This window comes from Mustela lutreola, chromosome 1 (genome assembly GCF_030435805.1).
Source record: "Mustela lutreola isolate mMusLut2 chromosome 1, mMusLut2.pri, whole genome shotgun sequence".
Lineage (NCBI taxonomy): Eukaryota > Metazoa > Chordata > Mammalia > Carnivora > Mustelidae > Mustela > Mustela lutreola.
In genome coordinates, this window is record NC_081290.1 from 109,957,597 (window position 1) to 109,980,486 (window position 22,890).

General features: G+C 33.8%; 1 protein-coding gene across 1 annotated transcript in view; it reads left to right on the forward strand.

Moving 5' to 3' along the window:
- Positions 1–22,890, forward strand: part of STPG2 (sperm tail PG-rich repeat containing 2) — a 604,044-nt gene that overhangs the window by 34,251 nt on the left and 546,903 nt on the right. The window contains exons 5-6 of the mRNA XM_059162334.1: positions 2,237–2,349; positions 5,173–5,284. Of these exons, the coding sequence (XP_059018317.1) occupies positions 2,237–2,349; positions 5,173–5,284 (225 nt within the window). The remainder of the gene's footprint in view (positions 1–2,236; positions 2,350–5,172; positions 5,285–22,890) is intronic.

The following is a 22,890-nucleotide window of genomic DNA, read 5'->3' on the forward strand; positions in this document are numbered from 1 at the left end:
TAGCACTGAGTTTTACCAGTGTTTAATGAAAGAAATCTTTCAGATTTTTATCATAGCCTTTTGGTACCCTCCAGGACACAGGCAAAAATCCAGTGGGAATTGTTAGAGGGCTAATTCAGTCCACAGAAAATATTCAACATTTAACATTTGCCACTTTTTGGGCAGTAAGATTTTCTTACTGGATGAGGGTCCTTATGATTAGCTGCTTCCCATAGGATTAGTTTTCACATTCACCTTCTGGTTGATTTGCCCTGTTAGTTCACTAGACATTTAAAAACATGTCTGAATCTTACTTAGATTTAATTAATAACTACCCTCAGCTTCAACATCCTCTACCACCCCAAGCAAGGAATAAACAGGGGAAATCAAAGCAGGGGAAACCTGTAGAAAAACTGCAGTTCAATTTCTCTGTGGGATTACATCTGTAAAAAGAATCGACAAAGGTCCTATTTCACTTCATGGAAACATCAAAGTTCTGTCAGAGATTTTATTGGCCCCTATTTAATTCTTTAAGACAGGTGGGTGTAGAAGGGAAAGTTTAGTTTTATTGTGTTGTATTCTGTAACATCTGAGGGATAGTTAATGGTAAGTTCTAGGAAGTAAAAGGCATTTTCATATAGTAGGGAATTGTAGTGCTGTACCAGATGCTTTTTGGATTTTGTTGTGGCATCCCAAAGCTTTCTGGAATGGTACTGCTCTAAATAGAGTTTGTCCTCATTAGGGGCTAGTGGCAGAGCTTCCAATTTATTTCCAACCATGCATGCCAAGAATAGTGTGGGTGAACATTGTCTTTCATCTCTTTATGTAATGGCCGTGGCGCAAATCTATGAGGGTATTAGTAGTTTTGAGAATTCCTCCCTACTTTCCACTAAAGAGCCCATCCTAATCTCTGGTTTCTGTCTCATTGGGTTCATTAGTAGGCTTCAGAGGAGGTTCTTTTCACATGTGGTGAGTTCTATTTCTGGTTGTAGTCTCTGCTATGTTATATTTTCCAGAAATTCTTTGAAGATTTGGAACATGATTGATACTATCTCTTAGATTCTAGTACTGGTGATTTGTGTCTATTTTATAAAAAATTTTTTGAAATTTTGCTAGGAGCTTGGCAGATATGGGTTTGATTCACCATTTTGAATTGGTTTTATACTTTATTCATGAATATTGCTGTTTATTTTATTAATTATTATTTATAATGATAATTGAGAGAGGTTGGTACCACTGTTTTAGAAGAATAATACTTACCTGGGACAAGTGACCCTGTTTTATGCAGTTGAGCTACAAGTTTCTTATGGGGATTTTATTTTTTATATGTATATAAATTGGATTATTAATCCAAGCTTATTTTAAAACTATATTTTTACAAATATGAATTAAAAAATAAGGTAAGTAGGCCAGAGTTTACCTTTTACCCTAGTTAAGAAATGATTTTTAAAGAAGTTTTTGAATGATTGCTCAATTTAGAATCTAGTAGGTGAACAAAAGAGAATTTCTATAAGGGAAGTTACTGTTCTTATATTTCATTATTTTATGAAACCATGTCCTTTAACTTCCCTTAAGTAAACTTTTTAGGGTCATGCTTAAATTTTGACATTTACTATAGTGGATGCAAAGGAAACATGCTTGTTGATATCTCTTGTCACAAATAATTTCTTTGGCATTAGAGGTTGAGTCTGGACCTCAAGCATTAATAGAATAAACTGGGGATAGTATTTAATTCGTTTGTCATATATTTGTTGCTATTTGAAAACTTGCATGAATTTGTTATAGTTTAAATGCTAGGTAATTAAAAATTATCTACTATCTGTTGGTGATACTTGAATTTGATTTATGGAAATTAATTTAATTTCTATTTAGTTAAGATCATTTTTAACAGACTCTCTATTCCCTAAATCATATAGTTCTGCCCTACCCTCCCTTTTTAAAATGATGAGGTGCTCATGTTTATTGCCCTTAAGGTTTTAGATTGCTAAGTGTACTGCCAAGAGAGCTGTTCATATTGGTTGAGGATGACTAGAGATACCTCTCTAGGAATCCTGGCTGACTCAGGAGTGGGATAGGGCACAACAATTTTAATTTAGGTTGAGAGAAGAGTTTTGCAATTGTTAGCAGAACCTCCTTGACTAAGGCTGTCCTTCCTTTAGATTTAGACTTAAATGAAGTTAAACATTGTTTTATGGCTTATTTAAACTATGTCTCATCTTTACCTTTTTTTTTTTTTTTTTTTTTTTTTTTTTTTAAGGATTTTTCCAATACAACTTTGAAATACAAGGGGATACATTTTGGCAACTCTTTGGGAAGACTCGAGTTACCTACAAAGTCAGGGCCTGGTCCTGGACAGTATAATATAGTCCAGTAAGTAAAAAATACATACATACATATGTAACTGTAGTATACCTCTAATGTAGTTCTTGACTGTAAAGTATTGTAATATATTCATTTGTGCCTGGCTCTGGTGTCCATTCTTCTGACTAAATGATAGATTTAGAAGCCATTCTCAGTGTGGGCTCAGAGCCATGGCATCAGTTTGGAGGTTATATTTATGAAGTTTAACTAGGAAATACATTTCTGGTAAAATAACTCGTTCTGTCTTTATTTTCTTCTACTCCCATTCCTACTTTATTTTCTCCTACTCATACTCCCATGAGGCCTTAGACGTGGGTCCACGGAAGACAAAATTCAATGACAAATAACATGTGGTTCTCAGAATCTATCACCTGTTTTCATCATTGTAATTTTTAAACAAGATCCAGCTTATCTACCTGATTCATTTTCTCTTATAGGATGAGTTTTTTTTTTTTATAGGAAGTCCCCCCATAATTACCTATTTAATTAGTTTCCTAGATAGATTCAAACATATCTATATACCAGTGGTGGCTGTAGCTGAGACTTTCTTAGTCACCCTTGCTAATGTTCATTTACTGAACAAACATTGTTTGAATTCTTTCTGTGTGGTAGTACTACACATAGTAGCTGGGAATAAAAAGAATAAAACATGGTTCTTATTTTTTGGAATTTATGCCCTATTTTCTTTTCTTCTTCATTTTTCTAAACTCTCCTAATATGAGAGGTACACCTTGTATTTTTATTCTTTCAATAGTACACTAGAACTTTAATATATTTAGCTTAGTGGGGTCTAACTTAATGTCTTTGTCATTATTCCAAACAAAACAGTCTATGAAATGTTCTGATTAGCTCTGTTCATCCTCTTGACATATGTTTTCGTTCTTCAGTATTCTAATTTTATCCTTTTTTCTTTCAGTTTGTCTGGTTTGCTTATCTATCTTTCTGTCTGTCTGCCTGCTTGCCTGCCTACATGCTTATCAGTTTTATTGAGGTTTAATAAATATAAGGCAAAAGTAACTTTTATTAAAGGTATGTAGTTCTTTGAAGATTGCTTTCCTTCCATTCCACTACACTTCTAATTAAATACTGCAGGCATATCTGGGACTCTGTTTAACTTTATTGCTCTGATTTTACTTGGCAGTTTTTCCCAACAGTCTCTTTTGTTTCTCCAACCCTGTCCCACTCCCATTCTAATTCCTCGTTTTTTTAATGTTACTTCTCTTTGAATTTTTTTATATCCTGTGTTTTTCTATTCATATTTTCACTTTTGCTTTGAAATGTATCCATATAGGGGGCATTCTAGACTGCTTCATATATGTTACCATTTCCATAATTTGTTTGCTCTTTGATTTTGCTGCCTTCACCTTACCTTTTATTTGGAGTTGTCTTGGTTCTCTCTGGTAGTTAACATTTTGTACCTTTTTATTTTTCATTTTTCTTAATCTTTTACTTACTGATTAAGTCAGAATGATTCTGGGATATTTGATACAGTATAAAAGTGGAGATACTTGGTTACTGTAAATGGTAAGATAAGCATGTAGGTCTCTTTTTGGGAAAGATACAGACCAAAATGATAGGTGACCCTTCTGATCTCTCAAATATAAATTTGTTATCCACAAAAGTATTTGAGGTTTTGAAAAGAAGTTCATTTGTTGAATTTTGTGTGAAAAAAATCAGTGAAGTCAGCTTTCATCAGTGAACCGAGATGTTAAATGGGTATTTAAATCATAGCAATGTCAAACAGATTATTTGCAATTATATAACTTAAATATTTGTTTTTATGTTTTTTCTTTTACCTGTTTTAAAAAAGTTTATGTTCAGTATAGTTCATTGAAAATGTTTAATTGAGGTTTTTTTTTTTTTAAATTCTGTTTAAGAAGTAGAAGAAATAGTATAGTCAGTATAGCCCATTTAAAAATAATTCTTGCAAGAGCACCTGGGTGGCGCAGTTGGTTGAGTGTCTGACTCTTGGTTTTAGAGCAAGTCATGATCTAGGGTCATTGAGACTGAGCCACGCATCAGGCTCTGTGCTCAGTGGAGAGTTTGCTTGAGATTCTTTTTCCTTCTCCCTCTGCCCCTCCTCTTATGTTCTTTCTCTCTAAAATAAATAAATAAATCTTAAAAAAATTCTTGTAGTAAGGATAGCTCAGTTATTGTGTACTTATGGGCCATGCATGGCATTAAATACTTTACCTGTATTACTTAACTTTAATCATTACAATCTTAATAATTGGTTGTTTCTATTTCCAGTCAGGTAAAGAATCTATTCTGAAGTTTAGAGAAGTAAGATGATTTGTATAAGGTCACTCTACAGCTAGTAGGTGCTAGGATTCACATCAGGCTGTCTGACTGCTGGGCTGTTAATCACTTTTATTTTCTTATTCTTTCTTGAGGTTGTGTAAATTTCAGTGAAAATAAGCTTCTCTTTTATTTTTAAAGAACTTTATGTCCTTTTTTGTTTTGTTTTATAAATAGTTGAAATATCAAGGGATTTGAAATTTTAAGAACGTTTTATGTTAAACGGAATACTCAGGAAACTTTTCTGGGTAGCTTTTTATTTAAACTCCTAATATATATCCTACATCCTGTTTTTTTTTTTCCTGGAGTCATTATAAGTTTATTGTAATGCTCTGAATTAGAAAATGTACAACTAACCAACAGAGATTAATACATTTTACAAAATTTAGTGTATATTGGCCTAACACACCCAGCTGATCATAGTACTGCATACTTTTTAGGCAGACAATGTTGGTGTAAAACACTGTCTTTGCTTATATGAACAATAATATATTTGAAACTGAGAGCTCCTCAATTTTTCTGACTTTTCTAAAGGAAAAAGATACCTCATTATGAAAATATTAACATCAAGAAAGATCAACGACAAAATTATTGCTTAAATCTCCCACGATTTTATGAAGTAATAATATTACAGGAGGAAAAAAAGGTAAGTTGAAATGTAGCTATTTCATCTACTTTCTATATTTTAGGATCATTGACTATGATCATTACAAGGTTAGAGTACTCTTAGATCTACTGTGCCTCTTAGCTAGCTAGTTGTTACTCAATGAATATTATCGAAGGAATTATACTTTAATCTCTATGAAGTAACCACCATCTCTGCTTAAACACTTCTTGTGATAAAGAACTCACTAGCTCTAAGGTTTATTGTTTCAATAGTGGACAACTCCATTCCTTGCAGTTTCCTTCTTAAACTGATCTAAATTTGCCTGCCTGCTGCCTACTTTTTCTCCATTTCCCTGTGACTTCTCTTCAATCTCCTTCTCAGTCTTTTTCTAGTAAAGATAAATGTTCCAAATATTTTTGACTATTCTTGTTATTTAAATTCATGATAATTTATTTTCCTTTGAAGTTATCTAGGGCTCTTCTTTGGTTTGTGGGTCTCCTTCTTTCTCTTTCTTGCTCTCTCTTTTTAATATGATACTGGAACTAAGTGTAATATTCTTGGTTTATTCTGATTTGCACATAGTAGGGTTTTCATCTTCCTTCTGGATAGTGTATATTTATTAACATAAAACCTAAGATTTCAGTACTTTTTTTATAGCTATGTTTCAGTTTATTCTTTTGGAACTTGTAGGCAAATGAAACCATAGACTTTTTTATCCTTCTTTACTATATTACTATATTTGAACACAAAACCTTGAACAATGTAATACTATACAGCTATAAAAAGAATGTGATCTTGCCATTTGCAATAACATGGTTGGACTCAGGGTATTATGCTGAGTGAATTAAATCAGAGAAAGATAAATACCTTATTATTTTACTCTTAGATGAAATCTAAAAAACAGAACTTATGAATAGACAAGCAAAAAGCAGAATCAGACTTATAAATAAATAGAACAAATTGACAGTTACCAGAGGAAAGGGGTGTGGGGGGGTTGGGAAAAATAAGTGAAGAAGAGTGGGAGATAAAGGTTTACAGTTATGGAATGAATAAATTAGGAGAATAAAAGGGACAGCATGGGGAGTATAGTTAATGATAATGTAATGTTTTATAGTGACAGACAGTAGCTACTTGTGGAGAGCATAGCATAATGTATAGAGAAGTTGAATCACTATGTGTACATCTGAAACTAATACAACATTGTGTGTTAACTATATTCAAGTAAATAAAAAACCTTGAGGATTATAGAATAAAAATTTTAAATTGGATCATTTAGAATAAGGATAAATGATTCTCAGCTGAAAAATCAATAACTATTTCAATACGATTTTTCTTTGCATTTGATTTCCTTGGTCTTCCACCGAATATCAATCAGCAATGAGAAATATTGTTTCTAGAAATGAAAAGATACAATAACATAATAACACAATACGATTGATTTTATAGAATTATAATTACAAATCTCAAACAGTGTAAAAAGAGTTAATGTAGAATCATGAGTGATTATAGCCTTAGTTTTCTGTTCTTGTAATGTCCTTGTTTTGGTGTTAGGGTTATGATGGCTTCATAGAATGAGTTAAGGAATATTCTTTCTGCTTCTATTCTCTGAGTTTGTAGAGAATTGTTGTAATGTGTTCTTTAAATGTTTGGTAAAATTTACTGGTGAACCCACTTGGGCTTGGTGTTTTCTTTTTCTGGAAGGTTATTAATTACCGATTCAATTTTTAAAATAGATACAGATGTATTTGGATCATCCGTTTTTTCTGTTGTGAGTTTGGGAAGATTGAGTCTTTCAAGGAATTGGTCCAATTTATCTGGCTTACCAAATGTATGGGCATAGAGTTCATAGTATTCCTTTTTTTTTTTTTTTTTTTTTTAAAGATTTTATTTATTTATTTGACAGACAGAGATCACAAGCAGGCAGAGAGGCGGGCAGAGAGAGGAGGAAGCAGGCTCCCTGCTGAGCAGAGAGCCCGATGCGGGGCTCGATCCCAGGACCCTGGGATCATTACCTGAGCTGAAGGCAGAGGCTTTAACCCACTGAGCCACCCAGGTGCCCCCATAGTATCCCTTTATTATTCTTTTATGTTTATGGGATCTGGAGTGATGTCCCCTCATTCACTCTGATATTAGTAAATGTCTTCTCTTTTTTTCTTAGTTTACCATGCTAGAGACTTACAGATTGATCTTTTCTAAGACCCAACTTTTGGTTTCATTGATTTTCTCTATTTATTTCTCATATTCAATTTTATTGATTTCTGCTCCAATTCTACTCATTTATCTTTTGACTACTTCTAATTTAATTTGGTCTTCTTTTTTATTTTCCTAAGGTGGAAACTTAGATTTTCCTATGTGCTTTCATTGCTATACATGATGTCAATTATATCTATTTTTGATTATGGTGTTATTGATTCCAACTATGTCTTTACTGATTTAAGCCTGCTACTCTGTCTATTTCTGAGAAAGGGTATTGAAGTCTTCAACTGTGATAGTGGATTCATTTATTTTTACTTGCAGTCCTATCAGTTTTGCCTCATAGAGTGCTGCTTTGTTGTTAGGAACATACATGTTAAGAATTGTTATGTCTTCTTGGAGAACTGGCCTCTTTAGCATTATATAATGATCTTCTTTAGCCCTGATAATCTTCCTTGCTTTTAAGTCTGTACTCTAAAATTAATATATCTACTCTTGCTTTTTTTTGATTACTGTTAGCATGGTATGTTTTTCTCCATTTACTTTTAATTTATATTTGTCTTTATATTTAAAGTGGGACTCTTATTGATAGCAAGACTACTATACAAGTCTTATATAGTGGGTCTTACTTGTTGATCCACTCTGACAATCTTTTTTTTTCTTTTTTAAGATTTTATTTATTTATTTGTCAGAGATAGCACAAGCTGGCAGAGTGACAGGCAGAGGCAGAGAGAGAAGCAGGCTCCCTGCTGAACAAGGAGCCTGATGTGGGACTCCATCCCAGGACCCTGGGATCATGACCTGAGTCGAAGGCAACATCTTAACCGACTGAGCCACCCAGCTACCCGTCGCTATCTCTGTCTTTTAATTGGTGAATTTAGATCATTGACATTCAAGGATTATCGATATCATTCAAGGATATAGATAGTTGGATTAATATCTACCACATTTGTTACTGTTTTCTATTTAATGCTCCCCTTTTTTTGGTCCTATTTTTATCATGCATTCTTTTTCTGCCTTTTGTGTGGTTCTCGCCTGTTTTCGCCTTCTATTTTTTTTTTTTTTTATTCATTAGAGCATTTAGGATATTAATCCTACTGGTTTTAAGTTCCCTATCTGATGAGGGCACTCTCCCTGCCATGTGTGGCTCTGGTGCTTGGCCTGTTTCTTCTAATTTCTTGCTTTTTAATATTTGTTGTAATTTTCTCTTAGTAACTGGGTGTCTTATTCTGCTCAGGTTGCTATAATAAAATAGCATATTGGATGGGTTTTAAATAAGAGAATTTTATTCCTTATACCTCTGGGAGTCTGGGAAGTTCAAGGTGAAGGTGCTAGCAGGTTTAGTTCTATTGAGGACTCACTTCCTGTTTCATAGGTCATTTTTTTGCTGTGTCTTTACATGGTGGAAGGGGCAGGAAACTATCTTGGCTGCCTTTTTTTTTTTTTTTTTTTTTTTTTTTTTTAATAAGGACACTAATCCCATTCATCAGAGCTCTGTGCTCATGAGTTAATCACTTCCCAAAGCTGCCACCTCCAAAAACCATCACATTAGGATTAGTTTAACATGAGTTTTGGGCATACAAACATTCAATCTATGTAACTTGACATGATGTGTTAGGTAAAGGAACTTTTGTAAATATGCCTTTAGTAATGTGGTGGTAAGGTATGGGGAAGGGGATAAGTGCTATAGTTCTATGATTAGCTCTCAGTCTTTTTAGGGAGTCTGTGCCTCTGAACTGGTCTGTGAACTTCACAAGTGTTTCTCAGTTTTTTCCTCTCTCTTAGCTGGGTCAGAATGGCTGGCTGGTGTGGGTTGGAATTAGGTATTTCCTTTATCTTATATGGAAAGCTAAAGGTGACTGGAATTAGGCATTTCCCTATGTCTGTTATGTGCTGATAATGCTCTAGTAGGTTGGCTTAGTTTGATTTTCATGAGAGCTTGCTCCTGTATATTTCAAAATGCTTCCTTTCTCTCTTCCCCTGCCAGATGCATGAAAGGGTTTTTCTCCACTATTTACTATGAGAGCCTAGTTGAGCTCCCGGAAGTAAATTAGAATTATGGGGTCCTCCCCTATGATATGGTCCATAGAGTTTTAACTCAGCCTTTAACTCTCAGAAGAATGGAGCCTCCAGCAGTTCTTCAATTATAGTTTTGGTATTCCTATACTGGCATTGTTTTCCACAGTATTTTCTACCTTTAAATCTCTGCTATGTTAAGCTGTGACACTCTGTATTTACTAGTCTGTTTCTCCAATCTTTGGGCAGTGGTTTGTCTTGTATTTTTTGCTCTCTCGTGGATCTAAAAAGAGTTTGATTTACGTTCTATTCAGGTTTCTACATGCTGTTAGGGAGGAGTGGCAATATCCAAATTCCTTATGTGTGGAACTGGAAACTGGAATTTAGGAAATTATTATTTTTTTAAACCAGAACATTTATTATGTGACTAATCATTGAAATCCTTAAGATGAACTTAAGGTGCACCTTAAGATGGTGCAACAGCTGCCTTCTTGGGTGCAGGTGCTGTTTCTTCACAAAATCTATGTCTGCATCTGTGGTATACAATTTTTAGGGGCCTCATTTGACCAGTCCTAGTGGTATTTCATCTTTTAGTCTTAGCACTCCAGTTATTTTCTCTCTTCTGCTTGGCAGGGTAGCCGTATGTGCCACAAGTCAACTTTTGACATGAAGATGTGGTAGGGCTGAGGGCCACAGTAGTGGCACAACGTGTGCTTCTTATTGTGATGCTTTTCAATGGGTGATGTCCCCTTTGTTACCTTTTTTCTATGATTGAGATCAAAGAATGGAAATGAATCTTTTTTTTTTTTTAAAGATTATTTATTTATTTGACAGATAGAAATCACAAGTAGGCAGAGAGAGGAGGAAGCAGGCTCCCTGCCGAGCAGAGAGCCCGATGCGGGGCTCGATCCCAGGACCCTGGGATCATGACCTGAGCTGAAGGCAGAGGCTTTAACCCACTGAGCCACCCAGGTGCACCCGGAAATGAATCTTTTAAACGTAAGGTATTTTCTGGATTCACATCAACAAAATGGTGAACTAGGAGTCCCAACACTCATTTCCCCCCATTAAAAAAATAACAAATTATAAGTACCTACATACTGTTGAAAATAGCTCTGGGAGATCTTAGAGTACAATTAAGAAGCTACAGACACATTTAGGAGCTTAAAACTCAAGGTGGTCACATAGAAAAATTTAAGAGGCATTTTACTTGCTTCACACCATTCAGTCCATCATAGTTTGATGCCAAGAAAGATCCCAATTTCCCCCCGTGCATGAAAGGAGAGGAGGAAGACAATAACAGCTTCTGGACACCTTCTGGACATCTGAAACTGATGCTACTGAGGATACCTGCAGTCTTCACTGATGTTTAACCTAGCAGATGGAGATGCCTGGAGTTCATACCACTATGCCTCCCCCTGGAGAAGGAGGCATCACAGTTCTACATTCTTCTGAGGCTGCAGCTGCCACTCATCATCATAACTGTGTACATACCTGTGATCCTGGCTCTGTGGCAGCTATATGTGTACCCATTTTAGACACCAGCACCAACACTGCAGCAAGTATACTCCTGTACTAGAGCAAGCCCCAGGAGGATACTTTGGCCATGACTTCCTCCTGTGGGGAAAAAGAAAACAAGGAAATTGCAGCAGATTTTGACACTGAAGAGCCAATAGCCCTTGTTGCTGCTGTAGAACCTACACTCTTGGTGTGCCACAGAATCTTGTAGTTTTTTTATGATGTTTGCCTCATGTATATGAGCTTCATACTCATATACTGCTGCAACTTTCCTGAAGCCAGAACCTTCTCTGTGGTTTCCCCCTCCCTTCAGAGGTAGAGCCGCTGTTCTACTCAGCTAGTGTCCTGACAACCACCCATAGTTCTTTCCCCACTGGAGGTAGTCCATAAAATCTGGAAGAGGTGACTGCTTCTTCAAATGTGCAGACATCACTGCAAGCCTATAAGAAACACAAAAAGTCAAGGAAACATGACTCCACCAAAAGAGCATAATAATTGTTTAGTAACTGGCTGCAAAGAAAGGGAGATTGGTTAGTAAATTCAAATTATTGTTTTTTTTTTTTTTTAAGATTTTATTTATTTATTTGACAGAGAGGGAGACAGCAAGGGAGGAAACACAAGCAGGGGGAGTGGGAGAGGGAGAAACAGGCTCTCCGCTGAGCAGAGAGCCCAATATGGGGCTCCGTTCCAGGACCCTGGGATCATGACCTAGCCAAAGGCAGACGCCTAACAACTGAGCCACCCAGGCACCAAAATTATTGTTTTAAGGAAGCTCAGTGAGCTATAAGAGAACAAAGTTAGACAACTTAATGAAATTAAAATAGCAATAATTGAATAAGATGTGAGTTTAACAGAGATAGAAATCACAAAAAAAGAACTAAACAAATTCTAGAGTTAAAGAGTACAACGAATGAAATGAAAAATGCAATAGAGTGCTTCAATAGTAGACTCACTCAAGTAGAGAAAGAATCTGTCAACTCAGAGAAAGTTCATTTGAAATAATCCAGCCAGAGGAGAAAAAAGATAAAAGAATGAAAGAGAGTGAGGAAATCTTACACGATTTATAGGACAGAATGGAGAATCAGTGTGTGCACTTTGGGAGTCTCAGAAGGAGAAGAGAGAGAAAGGAACAGAAAGAAATAATGGCTGAAAACTTCCCAAATCTTTGTAGGGAAGTGGTCATCACTATTCATGTAGCTCATAGGTCCTGAAATAGGCTCAACCCAGTGATTACACTGACACATTATAGTTAAATTGTTAAGAGTTAATGACAAAGAGAATTTTTAATGCAGTAAGAGAAAAGTGATTCATCACATATAAGACTTTCCCTCCCCAAACTGTTCCCCAAGAGCATAAGTCGATTTCTCAGTAGAAACTTTGCACCCAGTAGAGGGTGGGAAGATATATATAGAGCACTGGAAGAAAAACAAACAAACAACAACACTGCCAAATAAGAATACTGTACTCAGAAATATCATTCCTTAAAAATGGAGAGATAATGTGTTTCACAGACAAACAATAACTGAGAATTTGTTACTCTTAGTCCTGCATTACAAGATATGCTTAAGGGATTTCTCCAAATTGAAATGAAAACATGCTAAACAGCAGTATGAAATCTCATAAGTAATGGAAAAAAATAAACATACATAGGTTAGTATAATAGTAAAGATGATTTGTAAATTGCTTTAACTTAATGTGAGAGTCAATAGGTAAAAAATATTTTTACACAATATAAAAAGAAACTGTCTATAAGAGCACAAACTGTATGTATATGTGGAGATAATAAAAGATTAGTGTTTTTATACATGGTTGAAATTGTTACCAAAATAAAATGGAAGGTCATAGTTACAAGATTTTTTTGCAAGTCTTGAGCTAATCATGGAAAAAAGAAAAACTATAATAGGCACACAAAAGATAAAGGGAAAAAATACACAAAAAAATCATTTCAAAAAATTATCAAGTAACAAAGTAACACAAGAGAAGAAGAGAAAAACAAAACAATTATAAAAACAAAACAATTTTTAAAAATAGCAACAGTAAATTTCTCACTTAACAATAATTACCTTAGATGTAAATGCATTAAAATTGCCAGTCAAAAGGCTTATAGTGCCTGAATATATTGGGAAAAAAAAAAAAAACCAAAACCAAGATCCAGTGATATTCTGTCTATAAGAGACACACGTCAGTATTAAAGACACACATAGGGGCACCTGGGTGGCTCAGTGGGTTAAAGCCTCTGCCTTCAGCTTGGGTCATGATCCCAGGATCCTTGGATCAAGCCCCGTATCAGGCTCTCTGCTCAGTGGGGAGCCTGTTCCTCCTCTCTCTTTCTCTCAGCCTTCCTCTCCACCTACTTGTGACCTCTCTCTGTCAAATAAATAGATAAAATCTTAAAAAAAAAAAAGACACACATAGGCCAAAAGTAAAGGGATGAAAAAAAGATGTTCCATGCTGGTAATGATCACAAGAAAGGAGGATTGGCTATATGTGTGTCAGAAAAAATGAAATTTAAGTTTAAAATTTTCTGTTAAGGTCAATACATAATGATCAAAGCATCACTTCACCAGAAAGATAGAACAATTTTAAATGTGCTCAATACCAGTATACCCTAAATATAGAAAACAAATATTGACAGATTTAAGGCAGAAATTGACAGAAATACAAAATAATACAGTTTATAATACTCCACTTTCAATAATAGATAGAACATCCAGACAGAAAGTCAATACAAAAATAGCTGACTTGAACAACATTATAGACCAAATGGATCTAACTGACTTTTGCAGAAATTTCTACCCTAGATCAGAATACATATTCTACTCAAAGTCATACTGAATATTCCAGATAGATCTCATGAAAGGTCATGAAACGAATCTTAACACATTTAAGAACATCAAAATCACTCCAAGTATCTTTTCTGACCGAAATGGAATAAAAATAAAAATCAGCCATAGCAAGAAAATGGGAAAATTTACAAATGTGTTGAAACTAAATAATTTTGTCTTAAGAAACTTTGGGTCTAACAAATGTCTATCAATAGATGAATGGAAAGAGAAGAGGTCCACTTACACACACACAGACACACAGACACACACACACAGAAATATTACTAAGCCATAAAAAAGAATGAAATCTTGCCATTTGCAACAACAGATGGACCTAGAGAGTTAAATTCTAAGTGAAAGTAATCAGTCAGAGAAAGACAAATACCATATGATTTCATTCATATGTGAAATTTAAGAAAAAAAAATAATAAAAAGAAATGAAAACATGGACTCTTATAGACAGAGAACAAACTGGTGGAGGTTGCCAGAGTGTAGGTTGGTGGGGGGATGGGTGAAATAGGTAAAAAAGGATTAAGAGTATACTTAATGAGTGCTGAGAAATGTGTGGAATTGTTGAGTTACATCATACACCTGAAAGTAATATAACACTGTATGTTAATTATACTTAAATGAAAAAAGTCCTTTAAAAAAATGAGAAAGAAACAAAAAAGGGAAAAAATTATTGGGTCAAAGAGAAAATAAAAAAACAGTTTAAAAAGTATTTCAAAACAAGCAAAAACAACATATCAAATCTATGGACTGCAGCAAAAGCTAAGAGGGAAGTTTTAGTGAATTATGCTTACATTAGAACAGAAGAAAGATATCAAACAAACTAACTTTATACCACAAGGAACTAAAAAAACAAGAACAAACAAAGCCCAAATTAGCCAAAGGAAGGAAATGATAAAAATTAGAGCAGATGTAAGTCAAATGGAGGATATCAAAAAAAGAATGAAGCTTTTTTTTAAAAAAAATTTAAAGATTTTTATTTCTTTATTTGACAGAGATCACAAGTAGGCAGAGAGGCAGGCAGAGAGAGAGGAGGAAGCAGGCTCCCTGCTGAGCAGAGAGCCTGATGCGGGGCTTGATCCCAGGACTTTGGGATCAGGACCTGAGCTGAAGGCAGAGGCTTTAACCCACTGAGCCACCCAGAATGAAGCTTTTGAATTGGTGTTTTAAAAGATAAAATTGACAAACTATTAGACTAAGAAAAAGAGAGAAAAGACATAAAATGAGATGGAAGAGTAAACATTTCAATGGATGCCTCAGGAGGAAAAAACAGAATTTTAAGGGACGGTTAGGAAAAACTATATACCAACAAACTGGACAGCCTACAAGAAATGAATAAATTCCTGGAAACAAGCAACCTAGCAAAACTGAATCAGGAAGAAATAGAAAGCCTGAACAGATCAGTAACAAGGAACTAACCCAGTAATAAAAAATCTCCCAACAAAGAAAAGCCCAGGACCTAGTATCTTCAAGGATGAATTTTACCAAACATTCAAAGAAGTATTATTAACAATCCTTAAATTCTTCTAGAAAATAGAAGAGGGAATGCTTCCAAACTCAATTTATGAGACTAGCATCATCCTGATACCATAACCAGGCAGATACTCCAAGAAAATTATAAGCCAATATTCCTGGATAACATTGTTGTAAAAATCCTTAATAAAATGTTAACTATTGAAAAATTTAACTATTTGAAAATATAACTAGATGAAATGAAAATATAGTTAAAATTAAAAATTATTTTTTAAAAATTATAAAAATTAAAATTAATTATTAGTTATATAGTTTATTCATTATTTATTAATTAGTTATTTATTATATATAATAATTCACTAACTTATAATTTATTTTAAAAATTAAAACAATTATTAAAAATTTATTAAAGTTAAAATTTTGGTTAAAATATAGTTAAAAATTTAACTATCAAAAAATTTAACAGTGAATTTTTAAAATTAACTTGCATTATTTGCTTCAGGATCTGTGAATCATCAGTCTTACACAATCACACAGGTCTGTGAATCATCAGTCTTACACAATTCACAACTCTCACCATAGCAATACTCTCCTCAATGTCCATAATCCAGCGACCCTACCCCCACCTCCACCCCCACCACAGCAACCCTCAGTTTGTTTCCTGAGATTAAGAGTCTTACAGTTTTTCTCCTTCCCCTGTTCCATCTTGTTTCATTTTTTCCCTCCCTACCCCCCATGACCCCCCGCCTTGCCTCTCAAATTCCTCATATCAGAGAGATCATATGATAATTGTCTTTCTTTGATTGACTTATTTTGCTTAGCATAACATCGTTTAGTTCTAGCTATGTCATTGGAAATGGCAAGATTTTTTTTTGATGGCTGCATAGTATTCCTGTGTGTGTGTGTGTGTGTGTGTGTGTGTGTGTGTATACCACATCTTCTTTTTAACACTGCACTTAAAGAATCATACACCATGCCAAGTGTGATTTATTCCAAGAGTGCAAGAGTGGGTCTTACTGTATGTAGTTTACCTCTTTTTCCTTTAAAAATCAACTCTGTGAAAACAATTTTGATAAAGTAAGAATATTGATAATATTTATGAGAGTCAATAATATAAATGTATTGATATTTTCTTCATAGTTATAATATAAAACTAATAAATGTTTTGTTCAAAATGATTTTTTCCCCAAGCTTTTTCCATGAGACTATCCTGACCTACATAATAATAATAGAATAAGAATAATTTTTCATTTCTTTATCCTATAAATAGTAAAAGGAATAACAACTTACAATGAATGAATTGTTGGGGCACCTGAGAAGCTCAGTGGGTTAAGCCTCTGCCTTCGGCTGAGAGGCTCAGTGGGTTAAGCCTCTGCCTTCGGCTCGGGTCAGTATCTCAGGATCCTGGGATCGAGCCCCACATCGGGCTCTGCTCAGCAGGGAGCCTTCTTCCCCCTCTCTCTGCCTGCTTCTCTGCCTACTTGTTAACTCTGTCAAATAAATAAAAATCTTAAAAAGAAAGATTAATGAATTGTATTAAAATAGAATCTTAATTGTACATGGCATTTCTCAAATTTTTTTTGTCTCTTCAAATATTTGCTTCTAATATGCAGAAATTTTTAATTTACATTTTGAGGTAACAAAAGAGATGGACTTTTTTCCATTTTTTAGAATCTAGCTTTTTTGTCTTACGAAATGGTAAATTGTAATTTCTTAATGATTATTAGACTGGATTCGGAAAATAATGTTTTGTAGTGCCTCTCCCACACCTTAAGAGCAGTTGCAAGAAGTTTGACTTGGGACGGTTGGTAAATTTAGTGTGGGATAGGCTATCTTTACTCAATTTTTTGTTTCTATGGTTTTATTCCGCTGATGCACTGACTCCTAAAATAGATGATACATAAAGATTAGTTATAGGTAGTGATTTCTTAAAACTCTCTAAATTGCTCTTTACTTATATGGAGCCCATTGCTGTTTCTCTTGTTTTCCCGATCTCACTCAGATTTCTGGCTTGTATTTACACATTCCTACTTCTTTTTTTGGTGTATTAGACTTTGGCTTCCCTGTATGGTTTTTATGTTTTCACATCTTTACAAAATTCTTCCTCTGAACCCTCTAGGTCTGGCTTAACAGGAAATTAACGTGTACCAGAAGAGAGGGTGTAGTTTTGTCAGATTGGTTTCTCAACATGTACTTTTTTTTCTTGTCATTTAGAGTTTATTTTGAAACGCATTTCTTTTTGAATTTAGGAGTTTATTTTTAAAAAACAGCTCTTTTGAGATACAATTCACCTATCTTACTTCATCCATTTAAAGTACATAATCGAATGGTTTAGAGTATTCACAGAGTTGTACAACCATCACCACAATCAATTTGAGTAATTAACTCACCCCAACTAGCAGTCACTCTTATTGTAATCTAGTCCTCCCAATTGTAGGCAATCATTAATCTATTTCTGTCTCTTAGACTTACCTATCTAGACATTTGATGTAAATGGAATCGTGCAATATTTGTCCTTTTGTGATTGGCTTCTGTTACTTGGCATCATATTTTCCATGATATAGCATGTATCAATATTTCATTTTTTATAGCTAAACATTCTCTTACATGGATATACCACATTTTATTTATCCATTTTATCAGTTGATGGACATTTGGGTCAGTTATACTTTTTGGTTAAGAATAAAAGTAAGTTTAATACTATGCTAAACAAAAGCATAAGAATGAGCATAAAAATAATTCTGCTATGAACATTAATATGAAGTCTTTGTGTGGGTATGTTTTCCTTACTTAGGAGTGTATACCTGAGAGTGGAATTGTTGGATAATATCATAGTTCTTATGTTTTAACTTTTTGTGGAACTATTTACAAGCAGCCACACAATTTTACATTGGTGTAAAATTGAAGGTTTCATTTTCTCCACATCTTTGCAATGCTTGCTCTTGTTCATGTTTCTGATTGTAGCCATCCTAGCTGGTGAGAAGTGGTATATCATTGTGGTTTTGCTTTGCATTTCCCTGAAGACTATTGATGTTGACTATCTTTTCATATATTTGTTGGCCATTTGCATATTTTCTTCAAAGAAATGTCTAGGTAGAATCTTTGCCCTTTTAAAAATGGATTATCTTTTTTATTATTGACTTATAAGAGTTCTGCAAATTTGCTCTGCTTTTTTTTGATTTATGGTTTGAATAACATTTCTTATATATGGAATCTTTAAAAAAATGTTTATCTTACATACCCAATGAACTATTGTTTCTAAAGAATAGGAATCTTTCATTCTGCTTATTTTTTGATACCTATAGTTAGTGGAGTGAGGATAATATTTATTAATGCTTTTTGAATAAATTGATTATAGATCTGAAAAATGGGCAGTTTTATTTTAAAATTTGAATTTAGAGAAAGAACTCTTAGGTTTTTTTCCTTCCTCACGTTTATCCTACTGCCTTAGAATAATGTTTTAAGCAGGAAAATAAATAAGTACTCTAGTGTCTTTGGATTTAAGCATTTTCTGATGATACAAAAAAAATATAATATGAAGATAATATTTTAATGAACAATTGAAAGCATTAAAAAATTTATCATATTCTTGAGATCTATCTAATTCTGTTGTATATGTAGTGTTGTTTCAGTACATCTTTTAAATGTATTGTGGTGCTCTACTGAGAATTTCTGTTAAAGAACCACAAAATTAACTTTTATTCAACCTCAGTATTTTCCACAGGAATTTTTCTTGCTTTTGGCAATGAAATTCTTTTTAGTACTTTCCTTAACATTAATGAAGTCTTTAATATGCAAAGACATTTAACAATAATTTCTGTTGAAATTTTTTTATTTGGTAATGCAAAATTTATGGAGTTGCTATATAATAGCTTCTTATCAGTTAAAAAACTGAGTAAAATTTCACTAGGTGGCGCCAGTATTTTGGATTTTTATGGACATAAACAACTAATTATTTCCCATATTCATTATAACAAATGTTAAAAAATTATGTGGCAAGATATGAAAATTTGCCTTGTTCTGAGCAAACCTAAATTGGAAATTTTAATTTTTTTAAGTTCTGCTAAATGGAAATAACTTAGCAGTAGCTATATTAAAATGTATTTGAATTCTGGTTGCAAAATAAGTTATAGAACTGTCATTTCTCTTCATTTATTTATATAAATTTATGAAAACTGTTAGAATTTTAAAGGTTACATTTTATTTATTTATTTATTTATTAAAAGATTTTATTTTTTTATTTATTTGACAGAGAGAGATCACAAGTAGTCAGAGAGGCAGGCAGAGAGAGAAGGAAGCGGGCTCCCTGCTGAGTAGAGAGCCCGATGTGGGACTCGATCCCAGGACCCTGAGATCATGACCCAAGCCGAAGGCAGCGGCTTAACCCACTGAGCCACCCAGGCACCCTAAAGGTTACATTTTAAAGGTGTAACTTATAAACTAGGTTTTTCTCTGGATTAGTAGATTGCCTAAAAATAATTTATTAATTGTAAGTAGATTGCAAGTAGTTTTAGTACTTGAGTAGAAAGGTGTAGTTTCAAGTAAGTAAAAATATGCTTATAAATATTAAGAAGGATATAAGAAGTAGAAGTAATATATAGCTTTTTGTGATTATTTTTTTGAAGCCTGTCAGTATATTATTACTAATGGTTTTCTCCTATGGGTGGATTGTTCCTTTATTTAGATGCAAAAATTTTATCTTTTCACTTATTATTGCTAGTTTTTAATATTTATTAAGTTGCCCGATTGGTTGCCATTATAACAAGTACTTGGCAATTTATTGCAGTTAGTGGTGGCTTCAAAAAACTCAAGTTTGAGGATAAACAAAGATTTAGGAAGACTTGCACACAATTAAATGTGTTTTTTTTCCCCAAACACAAATTAGTTGTTTTTGTAATGGATCATGTACTTAAAAGTTGGAATGCTCACTTTTTAAATTTTTTTTTCACTTTATTTATTTACCTAGAAAACTTTCAACATTTTTAAATTATGAGTTTCAAAGAGAAAAGAAAATGTGTCAAAATGGGAAGAAAGGGTTGAATTATTAAAACAAACAAAATTATGTGTGAGAAGAGGAGTAAGGTAGAGGTTTGGAAACATTTATTTATTGCTCAGTGATTATCTTTAGAAGAGCATTTGATATTTCCAAGTCTAATTGTAAAATAGTTTGTACTGTTATTAATGACTTTTATATACTGAAGTCATACGCATTTGTGGTAAAATTTTAAGAACTATATAAAATAAAGCATTCTTTGATTTATTGATGATTTAGTGGTGAAAAGTTCAGGCTTTAGAATCACACTGCAGTTTTTTGCTCCATCATATAGTAGTTGTGTACCTTGGGCAAGTTATTTTGCCACTTTAAGCTTAAATGTTTTTTCTTCTAGATTTCCAAAATATGAATAATATCTATAAAAAGTTTATTGTGAGAATTCAATGAGGTATAATTATATATACACATACATATAGCTTAACACGGTATCTGACATTGGTTAACACTCAGTAAGTGATACATATTACTATTGTTCACTTAATGGGTATTTACTGAATACTTATTCCCTGTTGTGGTTAGAAAGATGACGAATACTACACAGGTTTTTTTTTTTTAAACATTTTATTTATTTATTTGACAGAGAGAGGGATCACAAGTAGGCAGAGAGGCAGGCAGAGAGAGGGGGAAAGCTGGCGAGCAGAGTGGGCCTGATGTGGGACTCGATCCCAGGACCTTGAGATCATGATCTGAGCTGAAGGCAGAGGCTTAACCCACTGAGCCACCCAGGCGCCCCACTACAGAGGTTTTTAAGGAGTTCACACTTTGATGGAAAACACAAATATGTAAAAAATTACACAATAATGTTCTGATCAGGTACAGTGGACTTCAGAAGAGAAACTCATTGTTTCTTTTTAGAAGATGGCAGAAGTAAGGAAAGGATTTCAAATTATGTTTAGGCTGTGTTTTGAAGGTTGGGTAGTTATTTGGATGGAATAGAACATTGTAGGCAAAGAGAATGTGCAAAACCATGAAAATATGAGGAAAGCAGTTTTAATTTTTATCTGTAGGTGATGATGAACTAATAAATATTTTAATCAGGAAACAGCTGTGTGATTTTAGAAAACTAGGACAGTTAGCTATGATTGAAATGTATGGGATGTGGGGAAAGGGAAAAAAGGAGGAGTCATAAGTGATGCACAGTGATTCACATAGTGGATGCCTGTTTTAAGATAGTGAAAAGAGCGTAGAAATGAGGGGAAAATGACAAATATTTGTATGTTAACATTGATTTTATCTGGTGGTTAGTTTGATGTGGGAGGATGAGTGGGAAAGACGTATTGAGGATGACTGCTGGATTTCTTACTTTGAGTACTATATGAATAGTAGAGAGAGTTGGAGAGAATATAGAAAACATGCCATAGTGTGTGTGCTTGTACACACATGTTTGTAATGTGTAGTACTGGGAAATCACATTATTTTATCTATTTATTATATAGGTGGAAATGTCATGAAGATAATCAATAATTGAGCAAAATATAAACTAAAGATTTAAGCAGTTAGTCTTTGGTTTAAGTTATATAATCCATAAGGGGTGAGGATTGAACCTGAAGATTGACAACAATTAATGAATAAGTGAAGGAAGGGGAATCTAAGAAACAAAGATGGAGAATTAAAAATGATTAATAGGTCATCAGAGGGGGAGAAAAACCAATGAGAGACTCTTAACTATAAGAAACAAACAGGGTTGTTGGAGGCAAGGAGGGTGGGGGAGTGGGGTAATTGGGTGATGAGCATTAAGGCAGGCACGTGATGGGATGAGCACTGGGTGTTATATGCAACTGATGAATTATTGAACTCTACATCTGAAACTAATGATGTACTATATGTTGTCTAATTGAATTTAAATAAAAAAAGGAAAAATCATTAATAAAAAAAGCCGAGTATGAATAGAATGGGGAAGGAGTGATCTCAAAGGAGTGAGAGGAGGATAGTTGCCACCTGTGTTACATACTTTGGATAGGTAAATACAGAAAAGAACCGAAAAGGATCCACTGAACCTGGCAGAATTTTGAAATTAATGGTTATTTTAGCAAAACAGTCTGATGGCGCAGGTTGCAGACAGTAGATGACAGTGGATTTAAGAATGGGTGGATGGTGAAGAAGAGGATTTTATGAGTATAGACTGCTCAGTCTTTCAGGAAGCTTACCTAAAACGAATGCAAGAGATAAGCTCTTATTGAATAACTAGAGATTTTGTTTTGTGTTTTTCTAAAGGACAGACTTTATAGTTCTTGCCACTGTAATTCTCTGCATGTGTTATTTATTTTTTGCTAATTTAGGATTATTGCCAAAATAAAAGCTAGGTTAATAATTTTAAGTATCCTGATAATTAAGTTATTAATATTCAATTTAAGAAGCATTTCTTGGGGTAATTATGGTTAGCATTACAATAGTTGCCTTAGGACTTCAGATATTTAAAAAAAAACTTATTTGCCTTCTAATTGGAGACACAAATCACATATATGAAACAATTAGAGAAAATACATGGTGTTTTCCCTAACATTTGATGAATGAATGATATAATTCTTTGAGGGTTAAAAAATAGAGTATATGTGAAA